The 16,181-nt window shown below is 43.7% G+C and overlaps 1 protein-coding gene across 5 annotated transcripts in view; it reads left to right on the top strand.

The window, feature by feature from the left end:
- Nucleotides 1–388: 388 nt before the first annotated feature.
- LOC140212342 (tropomyosin alpha-3 chain) overlaps nt 389–16,181 on the top strand; it is a 79,463-nt gene continuing 63,670 nt past the window's right edge. For 4 of the 5 annotated variants that reach the window (XM_072283069.1, XM_072283078.1, XM_072283063.1 and 1 more), the window contains exons 1-2: nt 389–678; nt 6,701–6,826. In XM_072283069.1, the coding sequence (XP_072139170.1) occupies nt 565–678; nt 6,701–6,826 (240 nt within the window). In that variant the 5' untranslated portion in view covers nt 389–564. The remainder of the gene's footprint in view (nt 679–6,700; nt 6,827–16,181) is intronic. The other variant, XM_072283049.1, reaches the window with a different exon arrangement.

Genomic DNA, 16,181 nt, shown 5'->3' with positions numbered 1-16,181 from the left:
TGGTCTTTCATTGATTCTATTATAGTTATTGGATTTATTGAGTATACCTGTAAGAAAATGAATCTCAGAGTATATAGTGACATATATGTACTTTGGTAATAAATTTACCTTAAACTTTGAAAAGATAGAGTGGATGAAAGAAGGCTCGTTTGGTACTACAAAACTTGAAGGGCTGAATTATTCCGTGTCAGGAGTCACAGTCTCTGGAAAGGAGTGTAGAGAGAGATATTGGCGAGGACAGCAGCTGCCCTGTCTTTTAATAGCAAGCAGACATCTACCAGGCCCAAATACAGAGGGCTGCATGATCCGCGACAGCTTAGCAACCAATCCTCGTCTGGGCACAGCCTCTTCCCAGGGTGGGAACAGTCCCAAACCAGCTGATTAAATTCTCTCAGGGTGAGTTTCAGAGACAAGGGGGAGATATCATCTGGGTGAGAGAGATTCAAGCGGCCACTTTGCCACTGGACATCCTCCTTTCCTGCCCTCTCAATCACTCCGCACCACCGAGCCTTACCTTTATCTTCTTTCTTCTTTCGTCGCGAGGAGGCAAATTAAAAATACAAAATGGAGGCCATCAAGAAAAAGATGCAGATGCTGAAACTGGACAAGGAGAATGCCCTCGACAGAGCAGAGCAGGCTGAAGCCGATAAGAAAGCAGCAGAGGAGAGGAGCAAACAGGTAAGAAAGGGGGGATATCATTTTGCTTTCACTGCTCATTGAACAAGGGTGACCACACCATATGGGTGGTAGATTTAATATCCAACCCCATCAACATTTCACACACCGGTGTATTTTTCACTACTGTAATGGCAAACATGCCCCTCGCTAGATCATTAGTGATTGATAGTAATGTTCTTAAGCATCACTACATCATATCTTCATCATATCATTACTATTGTTGGCTGTCCGTCGTATCCAACGATGACAGGAGAAGCAGGCGGGAGTATTTTTAAAGTGGAAACACATTGCACAGGGTCAGTTCTGCTCTCTCGACTTTGGAACTCCAGGTCCAGTCGTAGAGTAGTTGTCACAATTTAGAGTCTTCCTTGGTTGCAGTGAATGACCATGACTTCTTCTGTGCCTTGTTATTAGTAGCATTTATACAGTAATTGTTACTATACTGATCACTGTAAGATTTGCCATAACCTTTAAACTTCACTGTAGCCTGAATATACTCTACAATTTAGTTTCACAAACTGATTATCCACACCAACACCACCATCCCGTAACACTCTTCATGTTTAAAGGTTCAAAGGTTAATTTATTATCAAAGTATGTACGCAGTATACAACTCTGACATTCGTCTTCTCCAGATAGCCACGAAACAAAGAAAACCACAGGAGTCAGTTCAGAGAGAAACTGCAAACTCACCCCCCCCGCACAAAAAAACAGTAACACAATCATCAACCCCCCCAAACATCCCTCCCGCTGCACAAAAAAACTTTCAAAACACAAGAGTTTTAACTCTCAAACCTCCTTTCTGCACAAAAAAATTTTCAAAATGCAACAAGAACATCGACTACCAAACACCCCTCCCGCTGTACAAAAAACTTTCGAAACACAAGAACATTGGCCCCCCCCAAACCCCCCTCCCCCACACAAAAAAACTAGCAAAACATTGACCCCCAAAACCCCCTCCCCCACACAAAAAAATCAACAAGAAGAAATGGGCGAAAACACAGAACATAAAAGCCCTTCCTTCCCCTTATGATAACTCAACAATACATGAAGTATGATGATCATACACTCCATATCTTCACACCAACAATTAACACAATGACACTAGATCATTTTAAAACTAGAATGGCCCCATAATGTAATGTTCTGATCTCAATCAATTACAGCTTGGGGGTGGGAGCTCAGAATTAAATTCCAACACCATCCGTAAGGAGCTTGTACGTTCTCCCCATGACCATGTGGGTTTCCTCTGGGTGCTCTGGTTTCCTCCCATAGTCCAACTATGTAGCAGTTAGGAGGCTAATTGGTCATTGTAAACAATTCTGTAGTTAGATAGTTGGGTTTCTGGGTGGTGCAGCTCGGTGGGTCGGAAGGACCCGTTCTGCACTGCATTTCTAAATAGAATAAAGAATTTAAAAAGCTAAGGGTTTAAGTGCTTCAGTTGGATTCCATGCCCTTGCGTTGAAACGGATGGGAGGTAGAGGAGACGATGCTTGTGACAGATGCAGTCACAGCCACACTCTTGCCTGCTATCTTGTTATGTAGCTATACGACTGTTTGGTGACCGCGGGTGAAGGGGGTACTGGGCTGACATTCAATCTACAATCTCTCCCTAAAGTCCCAGCAACCGGGGAAGAGGGCTGGTGAGCGGGACTAGCTGGATTGCTCTGGTATGCAAGGGGTGTTGGCTTGATAAACTGAGCAGTCCTCCCACGGTTTTGTGAGCTACATGCAGGACGCTGGAGGAGCTCAGCAGGCCAGGCAGCATCCACGGAGGACAACAAAAAGCCCACCTTTCAGGCAGGAGTGACTCCTCTCCACAGATGCTGAGTTCCTTCTGCGTTTTGTGTGCACGTGTTGCTTTGGGTTTCCAGCATCTGCAGCATCTTTTGTGTTTATGGAATCGAGAGAACTTTCTGCCTGACTACAGTCCATACTTTGCTGAGGGAGATATTTTGCATGCGAGCCTGAAAAATATTCAGCCATGCAGGACACCAACAAATTACAGAGTCAAACGTCTGCATATTTTTGTGCAGGAATTGCCCTATAATGTAAAAGAGATTAAATCTTGGTGAGTTCAACTGTCCTATCAGCATCAATAAATCAGTACAGAATGGAATATTCTGATCCACGACACTGCAGCAATCCATTTATCTTCAAGATCATTGGGATAATTTATTAGATTTATAGGGAATTCAGTGAACGTATACCAGAAAGGATTCAGGGTTGAGAAATTTAATTTAAATGGTCATAGAAACCCAGACGTTTTGGCTTAAATCCATCAAGTTACTCGCAGCTCTGATGGATGTCTTCAAAGTTATTAAAATCTTTCATTGGGTAAATGAGAAATTGTGTGTCTGGTGGAAAGGTTAAGCATTAACTTAAGAGAATTGTGTAAGGTTCTTGGGCAGACCAGTGGTACAGTAAGTAGAGTTGATTCCTCAAAGTTTCCAAATCCTGGAGACATGCAGATTGCCAGGTTATTTGGCCCCTTGTGTACAGGTGAGTGGCAGGAACCCTGGTATAGGACTCTGGTTAGGCCACATCTGGAGAATTGCATACAGTTCTGGTCGGCCCACTGCAGGATGGATGTTGAAGTTTTGCAGAGGGTGTAGGAGAGGTTTAGCAGGATGCTGTCTGGTTTAGGGGGCATGTGCTATCGCGAGAGGCTAGACAGACTTGGGTTGTTTTCTCAGGACCACAGAGGCTGAGGGGAGATCTGATGGAGGTTTACAGGATTGTAAGAGGCACAGACAGAGTAGGCAAGGTGTATCTATTCCTAGGATATGACTTGCCCTGCATATGACTTAAAATTCTACTAGGCCCACATCCCTGGTAACAAACTTGATATACAGAGCCATTGGCAGCAGCACAAACCATGATATACCCCGTACCTACATCGTATCACACTGATATACCCCGTACCTTCATCGTATCTCACTGATATACCCCGTACCTTCATCGTATCTCACTGATATACCCCGTACCTACATCGTATCACACTGATATACCCCGTACCTTCATCGTATCACACTGATATACCCCGTACCTTCATCGTATCACACTGATATACCCCGTACCTTCATCGTATCTCACTGATATACCCCGTACCTTCCTCGTATCTCACTGATATACCTCGTACCTTCATTGTATCTCACTGATATACCCCGTACCTTCCTCGTATCTCACTGATATACCCCGTACCTTCCTCGTATCTCACTGATATACTCCATATCTTCATCGTATCACACTGATATACACTGTACCTTCATCGTATCACACTGATATACCCCATACCTTGCTCGTATCTCACTGATATACCCCGTACCTTCATCGTATCACACTGATATACCCCGTACCTTGCTCGTATCACACTGATATACTCCATATCTTCATCGTATCACACTGATATACCCCGTACCTACATCGTATCACACTGATATACCCCGTACCTTCATCGTATCACACTGATATACCCCATACCTTGCTCGTATCTCACTGATATACCCCGTACCTTCATCGTATCACACTGATATACCCCGTACCTTGCTCGTATCACACTGATATACTCCATATCTTCATCGTATCACACTGATATACCCCGTACCTACATCGTATCACACTGATATACCCCGTACCTTCATCGTATCACACTGATATACCCCGTACCTTCATCGTATCTCACTGATATACCCCGTACCTTCATCGTATCACACTGATATACTCCATATCTTCATCGTATCACACTGATATACACTGTACCTTCATCGTATCACACTGATATACACTGTACCTTCATCGTATCACACTGATATACCCCGTACCTTCATCGTATCTCACTGATATACTCCATATCTTCATCGTATCACACTGATATACACTGTACCTTCATCGTATCACACTGATATACCCCATACCTTGCTCGTATCTCACTGATATACCCCGTACCTTCATCGTATCTCACTGATATACCCCGTACCTTGCTCGTATCACACTGATATACTCCATATCTTCATCGTATCACACTGATATACACTGTACCTTCATCGTATCACACTGATATACACTGTACCTTCATCGTATCACACTGATATACCCCGTACCTTCATCGTATCTCACTGATATACCCCGTACCTTCCTCGTATCTCACTGATATACCCCGTACCTTCATCGTATCACACTGATATACTCCATATCTTCATCGTATCACACTGATATACCCCGTACCTTCATCGTATCACACTGATATACCCCGTACCTACATCGTATCACACTGATATACACCGTACCTTCATCGTATCACACTGATATACCCCGTACCTTCCTCGTATCTCACTGATATACCCCGTACCTTCATCGTATCACACTGATATACTCCATATCTTCATCGTATCTCACTGATATACACCGTACCTTCATCGTATCTCACTGATATACCCCGTACCTTCATCGTATCACACTGATATACTCCATACCTTCATCGTATCTCACTGATATACCCCGTACCTTCCTCGTATCTCACTGATATACCCCATACCTTCATCGTATCACACTGATATACTCCATATCTTCATCGTATCACACTGATATACCCCGTACCTACATCGTATCTCACTGATATACCCCGTACCTTCATCGTATCACTGATATACCCCGTACCTTCATCGTATCACACTGATATACCTCGTACCTTCCTCGTATCTCACTGATATACACCGTACCTTCATCGTATCACACTGATATACCTCGTACCTTCCTCGTATCACACTGATATACCCCATACCATCATCGTATCACACTGATATACACTGTACCTACATCGTATCACACTGATATACCCCGTACCTTCATCGTATCACACCGATATACACCGTACCTTCCTCGTATCTCACTGATATACCCCGTACCTACATCGTATCACACTGATATACCCCGTACCTTCATCGTATCACACTGATATACCCCGTACCTTCATCGTATCTCAGATATACCCCGTACCTGCATCGTATCACACTGATATACCCCGTACCTTCATCGTATCTCACTGATATACCCCGTACCTTCATCGTATCACTGATATACCCCGTACCTTCATCGTATCACACTGATATACCTCGTACCTTCCTCGTATCTCACTGATATACACCGTACCTTCATCGTATCACACTGATATACCTCGTACCTTCCTCGTATCACACTGATATACCCCATACCATCATCGTATCACACTGATATACACTGTACCTACATCGTATCACACTGATATACCCCGTACCTTCATCGTATCACACCGATATACACCGTACCTTCCTCGTATCTCACTGATATACCCCGTACCTACATCGTATCACACTGATATACCCCGTACCTTCATCGTATCACACTGATATACCCCGTACCTTCATCGTATCTCAGATATACCCCGTACCTGCATCGTATCACACTGATATACCCCGTACCTTCATCGTATCTCACTGATATACCCCGTACCTTCATCGTATCACTGATATACCCCGTACCTTCCTCGTATCACACTGATATACCTCGTACTTTCATCTTATCTCACTGATATACCCCGTACCTTCATCATATCACTGATATACCCCGTACCTTCATCGTATCACACTGATATACACCGTACCTTCCTCGTATCTCACTGATATACCCCGTACCTACATCGTATCACACTGATATACCCCGTACCTTCATCGTATCACACTGATATACCCCGTACCTACATTGTATCACACTGATATACCCCGTATCTTTATCGTATCTCACTGATATACTCCATACACTGATATACTCCACAGCCTTTAATGTTATACTTTGATTTAACCACTTTTCAATAGCAGTTATACTCTTCACTATTCCTTATGATGTATTTACTACAAATGATAATACTTAAAGATCTGCTCAATGGTTTAATGGTGAGAATACTTTGCTGTTTGTTATTCAGTAATGTGTTTATTAATTTTATTTCTCTCTTTGGTTTCCTTCTGCTTTGCTCACTCTCTGACAGTTGGAGGATGAGCTGGCGGCGATGCAAAAGAGACTGAAGGGTACAGAGGATGAACTGGACAAGTATTCAGAGGCCCTGAAAGATGCCCAGGAGAAACTGGAACTGGCTGAGAAGAAGGCTGCTGATGTAAGTGGGGGCATTCATCTGTTATCCTCATTTATAATTGGATTTCTTTGACTTAGTCCTGCCTCCATTCACAACCAAGATACTTACTTACTTCTTGTTAGACCATTGGTGTTTAGGGCAGCAATGAAGATCCTTGTCTGTCCTTGGCCACTCAGATATCGAAGGATTCTTCGTTGCTGTGTCCGTAGTAGTTTTATTTTACCATTTAGTGTTGTTAGCCCTGAGCTGAACCCTTGAACCTTAAGGATGGTGGACCACTCTTAGTCTGGCCTTTACCCTTTGACCTCTTGGGCATGGGTGACCATACCAGGAGTGAAAACATAAAGCCCTGACTCCAGCCAACATAGCTGTCTGGGTCACTGAGGCAGGCAAGCCTCCAAACCACGACAAAGTTGTGGTCCTTTTGGAGATGACAGGATCAAATCCATTGGATTTCTCATGTATGAGGGCCTCCCCATGTCTGACTCCAAGCTAATCAGAGATTAGTTGGTGGAACCCCAGGCATCTCCATGATCTGACTACTTTGTCAGAGGATCAAGTAGCAAATTAGCTGACCTTACCCCTCCTTCAGCCATCGGTCTGGGCTCAGTGGGTTGTGTTCTTGATGTTCATGGGCTTAAGTCTCACTCCAACAATTTTAGTTTATAGTTCAGGCCACCAGCACTCAGAAGCTATATCTACAAAGTGGTTTGTTGCCGTACATGAAATGTCAAACTGTACGGTTCGGTGTAAATGTGATAAATAAATGAATCAGAATGGGAATGGAATCTTCTACTTGCAATGTCAAATTGAGGCCCTGAGTCGACAGTTTGACATTGCTTTTAGAAGGTTCGGCTATATGTATATTGGTTGAAGAAGTGTAAGAGATATTTCTATGAATTTTTGTGAAATTTCATCCTTCAATCAAAATCTCTCTCTTAAAAGATGAATTGGCTGTTATCCCAGTAATCTTTACATGACCTTGACACGTCCAAATTAGCGGCAGAGATCCCAACAATGGAATAGTGACTACACTTCGAAAAATGCACTTGGCAAGTTAACAATCTGGGACCTCTGAGGTCATAAATGGTGAGCTTACAACTTTGAAACAGCCTCAAAGGTGAATCTCAGCCCGAATGCGATGTAGGAAGAGTTGAGGCAAAGGCAGTAAGAAATGAAGAGCGAGACGGTTAGTGTGACGCTCATACGGTGCCAGTGATCCGGGATGAGTCCCGCCGCTGCCTGTAAGGGGTTTGCACGTTCTCCCTGTTACCACACGGGGCTCAGTTTTTCTCCTCTATTACAAGACATACAGGTGAGCAGATTAATTGGTCACGGGGTGTAATAGGGTGTAATAGGGTGACACGGGCTTGTTGGGCCAGAAGGGCCTGTTCACGGACTGTGTTTCTAAATAAAAATAAAATTTTAAAAATTGAATTTATAAGTGGTTCTTCTTAGTTGAGAATCCAACCTCATTGGATTGCTGTTCCACAAATTACCGACAAGATACTTATGCAATAGTGCCACTCACTGGAAGTGGAGGGAAAGGTGGTGAAGGTCTAGTGACAAACCGGACTAGTCCCAGTGGATCTAATGCTCCCACATTGAGCGAGCTCCAACCTATGCAAAAATATCATCACATCAGTTGATAGCATTCTTGCCTCAGAGCCAGAAAGTTGTGCGCTTGAAACCAGCTCCAGCCATTTAAGAACAAAGCTAACAGTCAATATTCTCATGTCAAGGTGTCTTGTTCTGTCAGTAATGGCATCTGTTTGGATGAGTTGCCTTGCAAGTCTTCTCTGGCTATTTTGAAGAGCAGAGAAGAACTCTCCAGCATGCTTGTGCAAGTATCTCTCCCTGGATTAATTTCACTAGAGTAGATTTGTCATCACACTGCTGTTTGAGGGAATTTGTTCTGCACAAAGGGCCTGACATGTTTCCTAAATTACAGCAGTGACTACACATATACCTGCTTTCTCTTTCAAGTCATTGACCAGTGCATTAATAACATGACTCTGTGTGTGCGTGTGTGTGTGTGTGTGTGTGTGTGTGTGTGTGTGTGTGTGTGTCTGTGTGAGAGAGGTGAGGGGGCAAGAGAGAGAGAGATGAGAAAGAGATACAGAGATACAAAGAGAGAGAGGAGAGAGGCACAGAGTAAGAGGCAGCAAGATACAAAATAAGAGATGGGTGGGGGGACAGTGGGGGTGGGGGAGAGACACACACGACAGACAATCCAACCTAACCAGATATGACAGAAGTCCACCAAAATCTATAATGAATGCATCAGTGCTCATTCAGTCAGCACCTAAAATAAAGTCAGCATTCGACATTCTAGTCCTCTGCTATTCTGAGTAACCGATGTCATCATTACCCGGCAACAAAAGAACGCAATTCCACAGAGGCTTTTTTTTAGACTCTCCGGCACCTGTTCTACAGGAGACCCTGCCCTACAGGCAGCAAACCGTGTCTCTGGCTGCCAGAGGGATCACTGCCGCATGGCCCAAATTCCTAGTGTATTGTCATCGCCAAATGTCTTGACAGTTGGGAAGATGAAATCCTGGAAATGTCCAAGGCAGTGATTTAAAAGTAAGCAAGCAGCGGAGATGAATGAGTGGCTGCTAGTTCTGTTTAATCATAAAAATAGCCTTTCATTTTTTTAAGTTGTTAATTTCTGCTGCTTACCAACTACACCCCTGTAGGCAGTGAAAGTGTGACAGACAACTGTAGCTATTTCAAAGAACGATTGCTTCCACAGTTACCAGCAACTGTTCTTGCTGTTGTCTCCATAAATTAGCACGTTTGTCAAATGTAAGATACTGTGTGTGCCCGGATTGGTAATGAATTTACAGTCCACTTTTAGCCTAGCCAGCTTGTGCTACTCCTAACTCTATATAGAAGTCTCTCACACTGTTCATCTTATCTCAGACACATATTCTTCCACTTTCTCCTTGTTATGTTTATTTTAAATCTATGTTTCAACCACTCCAGGTAGAGCAAGTTCCACATTCCCAGCATACTCTGAGTAGAGAAGTTTCTCCTTCATTTCCTTTGTGATTTTATATTTGTGGGATTTTGTTCAGCTCAATAGCAAGTAGAAATATCTTCCTTATTCTTGTACGAAACCCTTTCATTATCTTAAAAGCCTCCATCGGGTCAAATGTAAGCCCTCTAAATAAGGACCCCAGGTTGTTCAGTATCAAACTTATAAATCATATTGCAACCCACACAAAATGCTGGAGGAGCTCAGCAGGTCAGGCAGCATCTACAGAGCGGAATGAACAGTCGATGTATCAGGCCGAGACCCTTCATCGGGTTGTGGGTCGAAAGTGTCGACTGTTCATTCCCTTCCATTGATGCTGCCTGGCCTGCTGAGTTCCTCCTGCATTGTGTGTGTATTGCTCTGGATTTCCAGCATCTGCACAATCTCTTGTGATTGTAAGTCATTTTTGCATCGACTTCAGTTCTTCGATACCCTTTTCATAATATGGAGACAGAACTAAGTTCCAAGGATGGCAAATTTGATACTACCTGAATAGATTAAAAACCAAAGAGCATTTGTGCAACTATTTTTCTCAAAGATTAACTTTCCTGGGCTTGGTGATTGATTTGCTCGGAGAAACACTGCCTCATCAATTGATAAACCTGCAATCAAAACCCCTTTATCTGTTAGTGTCAAATAACGATACGTATTTATATAAAGTTGATTCTTTCAGTTTGTTTCAAAGCTCCTTACAAACAGTGAATACCACACACAAAATGCTGGAGGAACTCAGCAGGTCAGATTGTCACAATAGGGTGCTGGGAACGGACCCAAATGCAAGACACAGACACTGAAGTACAAGGAACAGGACTTGACTAGAGTAGGGACGTGACAAGATTCAGGCAAGGAGCAGGGACAAGAATGCAGACTTGGGCTAGGGAAAGCGGGACTAGGACTAGGAACCATGGACTAAGAGACAAGGCTTGGACTCCGAGCCCGAGACTGGACAAGGACCCAGAATCTGGGTCTTGCCTCGGGCTTGGACCCCGGAACCAGGCAAGGACATGACATGGCTTCAGGACAGGGGTCTAGAGGCCTGAGCTTGGAGGCAGGCTGTGGTCTTGAGCTTGGCTTGAGGCTGGGGTCTTGGGTCTTGGCTTGAGGCTGGGGTCTTGGGTCTTGAGCTTGGCTTGAGGCTGGTTTGTCTTGTCAGTCTCCCTTGGAGCAACCTGCTAATGGTCAACTCTTGTGAGAGTAAACCTTGTTTCCTATTCCTGAGAACTGTTAGTTCTAAGCTTCGCATCATCTCCTGGATATCAGCTCCCCATTCACGGTGGTGCTACGTCTAACGACTCTGCCTCAGCATCTGTGTCCTGCACTTGGGTTCGTCCCCAGCCATATCCTTGCAACACAGATAGTCTCTATAGGGTGGGGGGGGGGCGGAATAAACCATCCATGTTCCGGGCTGAGACCCTTCATCAGGGGTCAGAAGGGGACGGAAGCCAGGGCGAGAGGAATGATTGTCATCTGGCAAGTGATAAGACCAGGTGAGAGGGATGAAGTAAGAAGCTGGGAAGCAATAGGTGGAAGAGGTAAATGGCTGAATCTTATCAGAGAGGACAGTGGATCATGGAATAAAGGGAGGGAGGAGGGGAACCAAAGGGAGGTGATGGGCAAGTGAGTAGAAGGGACGGGTGTGAGGGGAACCAGAATGGAGAATGGAAAAGGTGAAAAGGAGGGAGGGGGCAGTTAGAGAAATCAATGTTCATGCCATCAGGTTGGAGGCAACCCAGATGAAATATGAGGTGCTTCTCCTCCAACCTGTTTGGCTTCCACATGGTAATAGACTAGGCCATGGTAATCGACAGATATGTCAGAATAGGAATGGGATGTTGAATTGAATTGGGGAGCCACTGGGCGATCCTGCCTTCTGCGGCAGACAGAGGGAAGGTGCCCGACAAAGTGTCCCCTAATGCTGTGTCAGGTCACACTGATGTAGAGGAGGTTGCATGCGGTAGATGACCCCAAAAGACCTGCAGGTGAAGTCTTCTCAGCTGGAAGGACTGTCTGGGGCCCTAAGTGGTACTGAGGGAGGAGGTGTGGGTGTAGGGATAGCACTTGTCACTCTTGTAGGGTTAAGTACCAGGAGGAGAAGAGGGAGATTCCTTCCTCTTCAGCTGTTTACCGCTTCCACCTTTCCCCTCCCAGCTTCTTCCTTCATCCACCCTCCCCCACCCATCTACTTTCCCCTCACCCGTCAGCGTGTACTGCTTCCCCTCTCCTCATCTTCTTATTTTGGCTTCTGTCCTCTTCCTTTCCAAGTCCTGATGAAGGGTCTCAGCCCAAAAGGTCAACTGTTTATTCCTCTTCATACATGCTGCCTGATTAGCTGATTTCCCCGGGCACTTGTGTGTGTGTGTGTGTGTGTGTGTGTGTGTGTGTGTGTGTTACTCAGGCGTTCCAGCGTCTGTGGCATTTCTTATATTGACAAACAGTGAAGCAATTCCGAAGTGTAGATTCTGTAAAACGTTTCAAGACCTAGTTAAGGCAATGAGGTAATTTTGGAATGTGGAGAGGAGCTTGTTATATGAACTATAAAAACACAAAAGTGTGCATCAAAGTATTATTTCATTTTATTTTAAAAATTTTAAATTAATTATTATTGAAAATCAACAACAAAAAAAATACATTAGAATAATCAAGTCAATATATCAATATGTATAATAAGAGTCAAACCATTAACCAAGCTAAACAGTGTATCAATATAAAAAAAACAAAATGTTAAAGCTTTTTTTTTGGAAAAAAGAAAGAAGGAAAAAAGAACTTCTGCTAACTAAAACAAAAAACAACCTGCTAACAAAAAAAACCCATTTGGAGCACAAACCCGGAGCTATACGCCATACAAGCTTCCATAAAAAAAAGACATCAATCCGCCAACCAAATCCAGTTACCCAAGAATCAGAAGGGGACCATCTTAACTAACTCAAATCAAATGATAGTAGCAGGCAAAGCAAGATCCTCCAGTCCCAGCAACTTCCGTGTAATTTTTCTTGGTACTCTTTCAATCTTATTTACATCTTTCATGTGGGCAGGTGACCAAAACATAGAACATAGAACATAGAATAGCAAGACTTCCTCCCCACATCACAACTGAGTTTCCAAAATGACAACCAATCAGCTGATTGATGAGTATATAAAGACCAAGCATACCGAGGACACCACGATTAACAATGCAACAATGATGTCTCCTTATACGGTGATAAAACATTTGCAAGCAAATTATCAAGACTGGCGAACAACTCAACCCAACCACCAGCCGCCTGGGCTACAGATTTTCTGAATTATTTCTAACTGGCTTGTTGTTGATAGGTGTATCTTTATGCCTTTCAATGTACAAGGGTAGAACGTTTGTAATTCTTCAGTCCTCACACATACACTAAGTGGCCACTTCATTAGGTACATCCATAAAGCTGTTTGTTAATGTAAATATCTAATCAGCCAATCATGTGGCAGCAACTCAAGGCATAAAAGCACGCAGACACAGGCTAGAGGTTCAGTGCTTGTTCAGACCAAACAACAGAACAGGGAAGAAACGTGACCTAAGCAATTTTGACTATGAAATGATTGTTAGTGATGGACAGGGTGGTTTGAGTATCTCAGAAATTGCTGATCTCCTGGGATTTTCACAGACAACGGTCTCTAGAGTTTACAGAGAATGGTGTGAAAACAAAAAAAAAAATCCAGTGAGTGGCAATTCTGTAGAGAAAACGTCTTGTTAGTGAGAGAGGTCAGAGGAGAATGGCCAGACTAGATCAAGCTGACACGAAAGTGACAGTAACTCAGATAACCACCCATTACAACAGTGGTGTGCAGAAGAGCATCTCTGAACGCACAACACGTTGAACCCTGAAGTGGACAGCCATGAACATACACTCAGTGGCCACTTTATTAGGTACACCTGCTTGTTAATGCAAATATCTAATCAGCCAACCATGTTGCAGCAACTCAATGCATAGAAACATTCAGACATGGTCAAGAGGTTCAGTTGTTGTTCAGACCAAACATCAGAATGGGGAAACAATGTGATCTAAGTGACTTTGACTGTGGAATGATTGTTAGTGCTGGATGGGGTAGTTTCAGTCCTATGTATATCCCTCATAATTTTGTATATTTCCACCAAATCTCTCCTCAACCTTCTACGTTCTAGAGTATAAAGTTCTAACCTATTCAACTTTTCCATATAACTCAGATCCTCCAGTCCTAGCGACATTCATGTAATTTTTCTTGGTACTCTTTCAATCTTATTTACATCTTTCATGTAGGCAGGTGACCAAAACAGCACATAATACTTCAAATTAGGCCTCACCAATGTCTTATACAACTTCAACATAACATCCCATCTCCTGTAATCAATACTTTGATAAAGGCCAATGTGCCAAAAGCTGTCTTTATGACCCAGTCTACCTGTGCCACCACTTTCAACAAATTATGGACCTGTATTTCCCAGATCCTTCTGATCTACTGTACTCCTCAATGCCCTACCATTCCCTGTGTAAGACCTACTCTGGTTTGTCCTCCCAAAGTGCAATACCTCACACTTGCCTTCATTAAATTCCATCTGCCATTTTTCAGCCTATTTTTTCAGCTGGTCCATATTCTGCTGCAAGCTTTGACAGTCTTCCTCACTGTCCACTACATCCCCAATCTTTGTATCATCTGCAAATTTGCTGATGCAGTTTACCACATTACCATCCAGATCGTTGATATAGATGACAAGCAACAACAGACAAGCCCCGATCCCTGTGGCAATCTACTACTCAGAGAAATAACCACCTTTACCACTCTCTGACTGCTTCCAAAAAGCCAATGTCTTATCCAATTTACTACATTTTCTTGAATACCAAGCAATTGAACCTTCTTGTCCAATCTCCCAATGCAGGACCTTGTCAAATGCCCTGCTATAGCCTGTGTAGACAACATCCACTGTCTCGCCTTCATTAACTTTCCTGTTAACTTTCTTGAAAAACTCCCTATAAGATTGGTTAAACACGACCTCCCTTGCACAAAACCATGATGACTATCCCTAATTCGTTCCTTTTTATCCAAAAACTCTGAGATCCAGTCCTTAAAATACCTTCCATAACTTTCCCAGTACTGATGTCAGGCTCTCTGGCCTACAATTTCCTGATTTATTCTCAGAGCTTTTCTTAAACAGCAGAACATCTTTAGCTATTCTCCAGTCCTCTGGCACCTTACCTGCCATTAAGGATGATTTAAATATCTCTTCATGGGCCCCTGCAATTTAGGTTCAATAGGTGCACTTAATGTCAGAGAAATGTATACAATATACATCCTGAAATTCTTTTTCTTCGCAAACATCCACAAAAGCAGAGGAGTGCCCCAAAGAACTAAACGTTAGAACCCCAACCCCCACCCACGCACAAGCATCAGCAAGGCAATGAACGCCACCCCCCGCACAAGCAAAAAAAATCAGTGCCCTCCACCGAGCCTTCAAGCATGCAGCCAAGATCAGTAAAGACACCAACTTGAAGTACCCCAAAGACTACTCGTTCACCACAGGCTCTCTCTCTCTCTCTCTCTCCCTAATAAAGGAAAAAGAGATGTCCCCATTTCACAGCGACAGGGGAAACATAACAAACAACTTGCTGACTTATGAGCTTTTCCCGAGCTCTGCGCCCAGAGGGTTGGCCCCAGGTCTCAGGTCTCTGGACACACAGCCAGCAGCTAATCCACTGCTCCTGATATTCTGTGTTCTGTTGAGACGCCTGAGTCAGGGGCACCGGCCTTGAATCAGCCTGTCTCCAGAGTGACGAAAATCCAGCACCCTGAAGGCGCACTAGTCTTCTAGGCCGCGTCCTTGGGATATCAAAAAATGGCCAGTCGTGAGGCCCTGACAGCGGGTCCCAGTCCTGCAAAGAACCGAAGTCAGAGTGTAGCTCTAGGTCAGGGTCTTCAAAAGGAAAAAAAGAGATACCAAAGATGGAAATAGAGCTGTTTCCAAAGATACAAGCAAAGGAGTTGCTGTTAGCGCTATCTTGACTTTGCTTCGCCCTTTAAGAGGCAAGTTTCTTCATTTGTCTTCCACAAGGTCTGAGGGACACCTTGTCAGGCCCTGGGGATTTGTCCACCCTAATTTGCCTCAAGACAGCAAACACCTCCTCCTCTGTAATCTGTATTGTCCTTGACCTTGCTGCTGTTTTGCTTACTTCAATAGATTCTACGTCCTTCTCCCAAGTAAATCCAGATGCAAAAATTCAATTCAAAATCTCCTCATCTCTTCTGGCACAACACATAGATTACCTTAGACCGTTTCTTAAACTATGGAACAACATTAGCTATCTTCCAGTCCTCCGGCACCTCACCCGGGGCTAAGGA

Source organism: Mobula birostris, chromosome 2, assembly GCF_030028105.1.
Source record: "Mobula birostris isolate sMobBir1 chromosome 2, sMobBir1.hap1, whole genome shotgun sequence".
Lineage (NCBI taxonomy): Eukaryota > Metazoa > Chordata > Chondrichthyes > Myliobatiformes > Myliobatidae > Mobula > Mobula birostris.
Note: the sequence above shows the minus strand (reverse complement) of the source record. Positions and strands in the feature narration are given on the sequence as shown.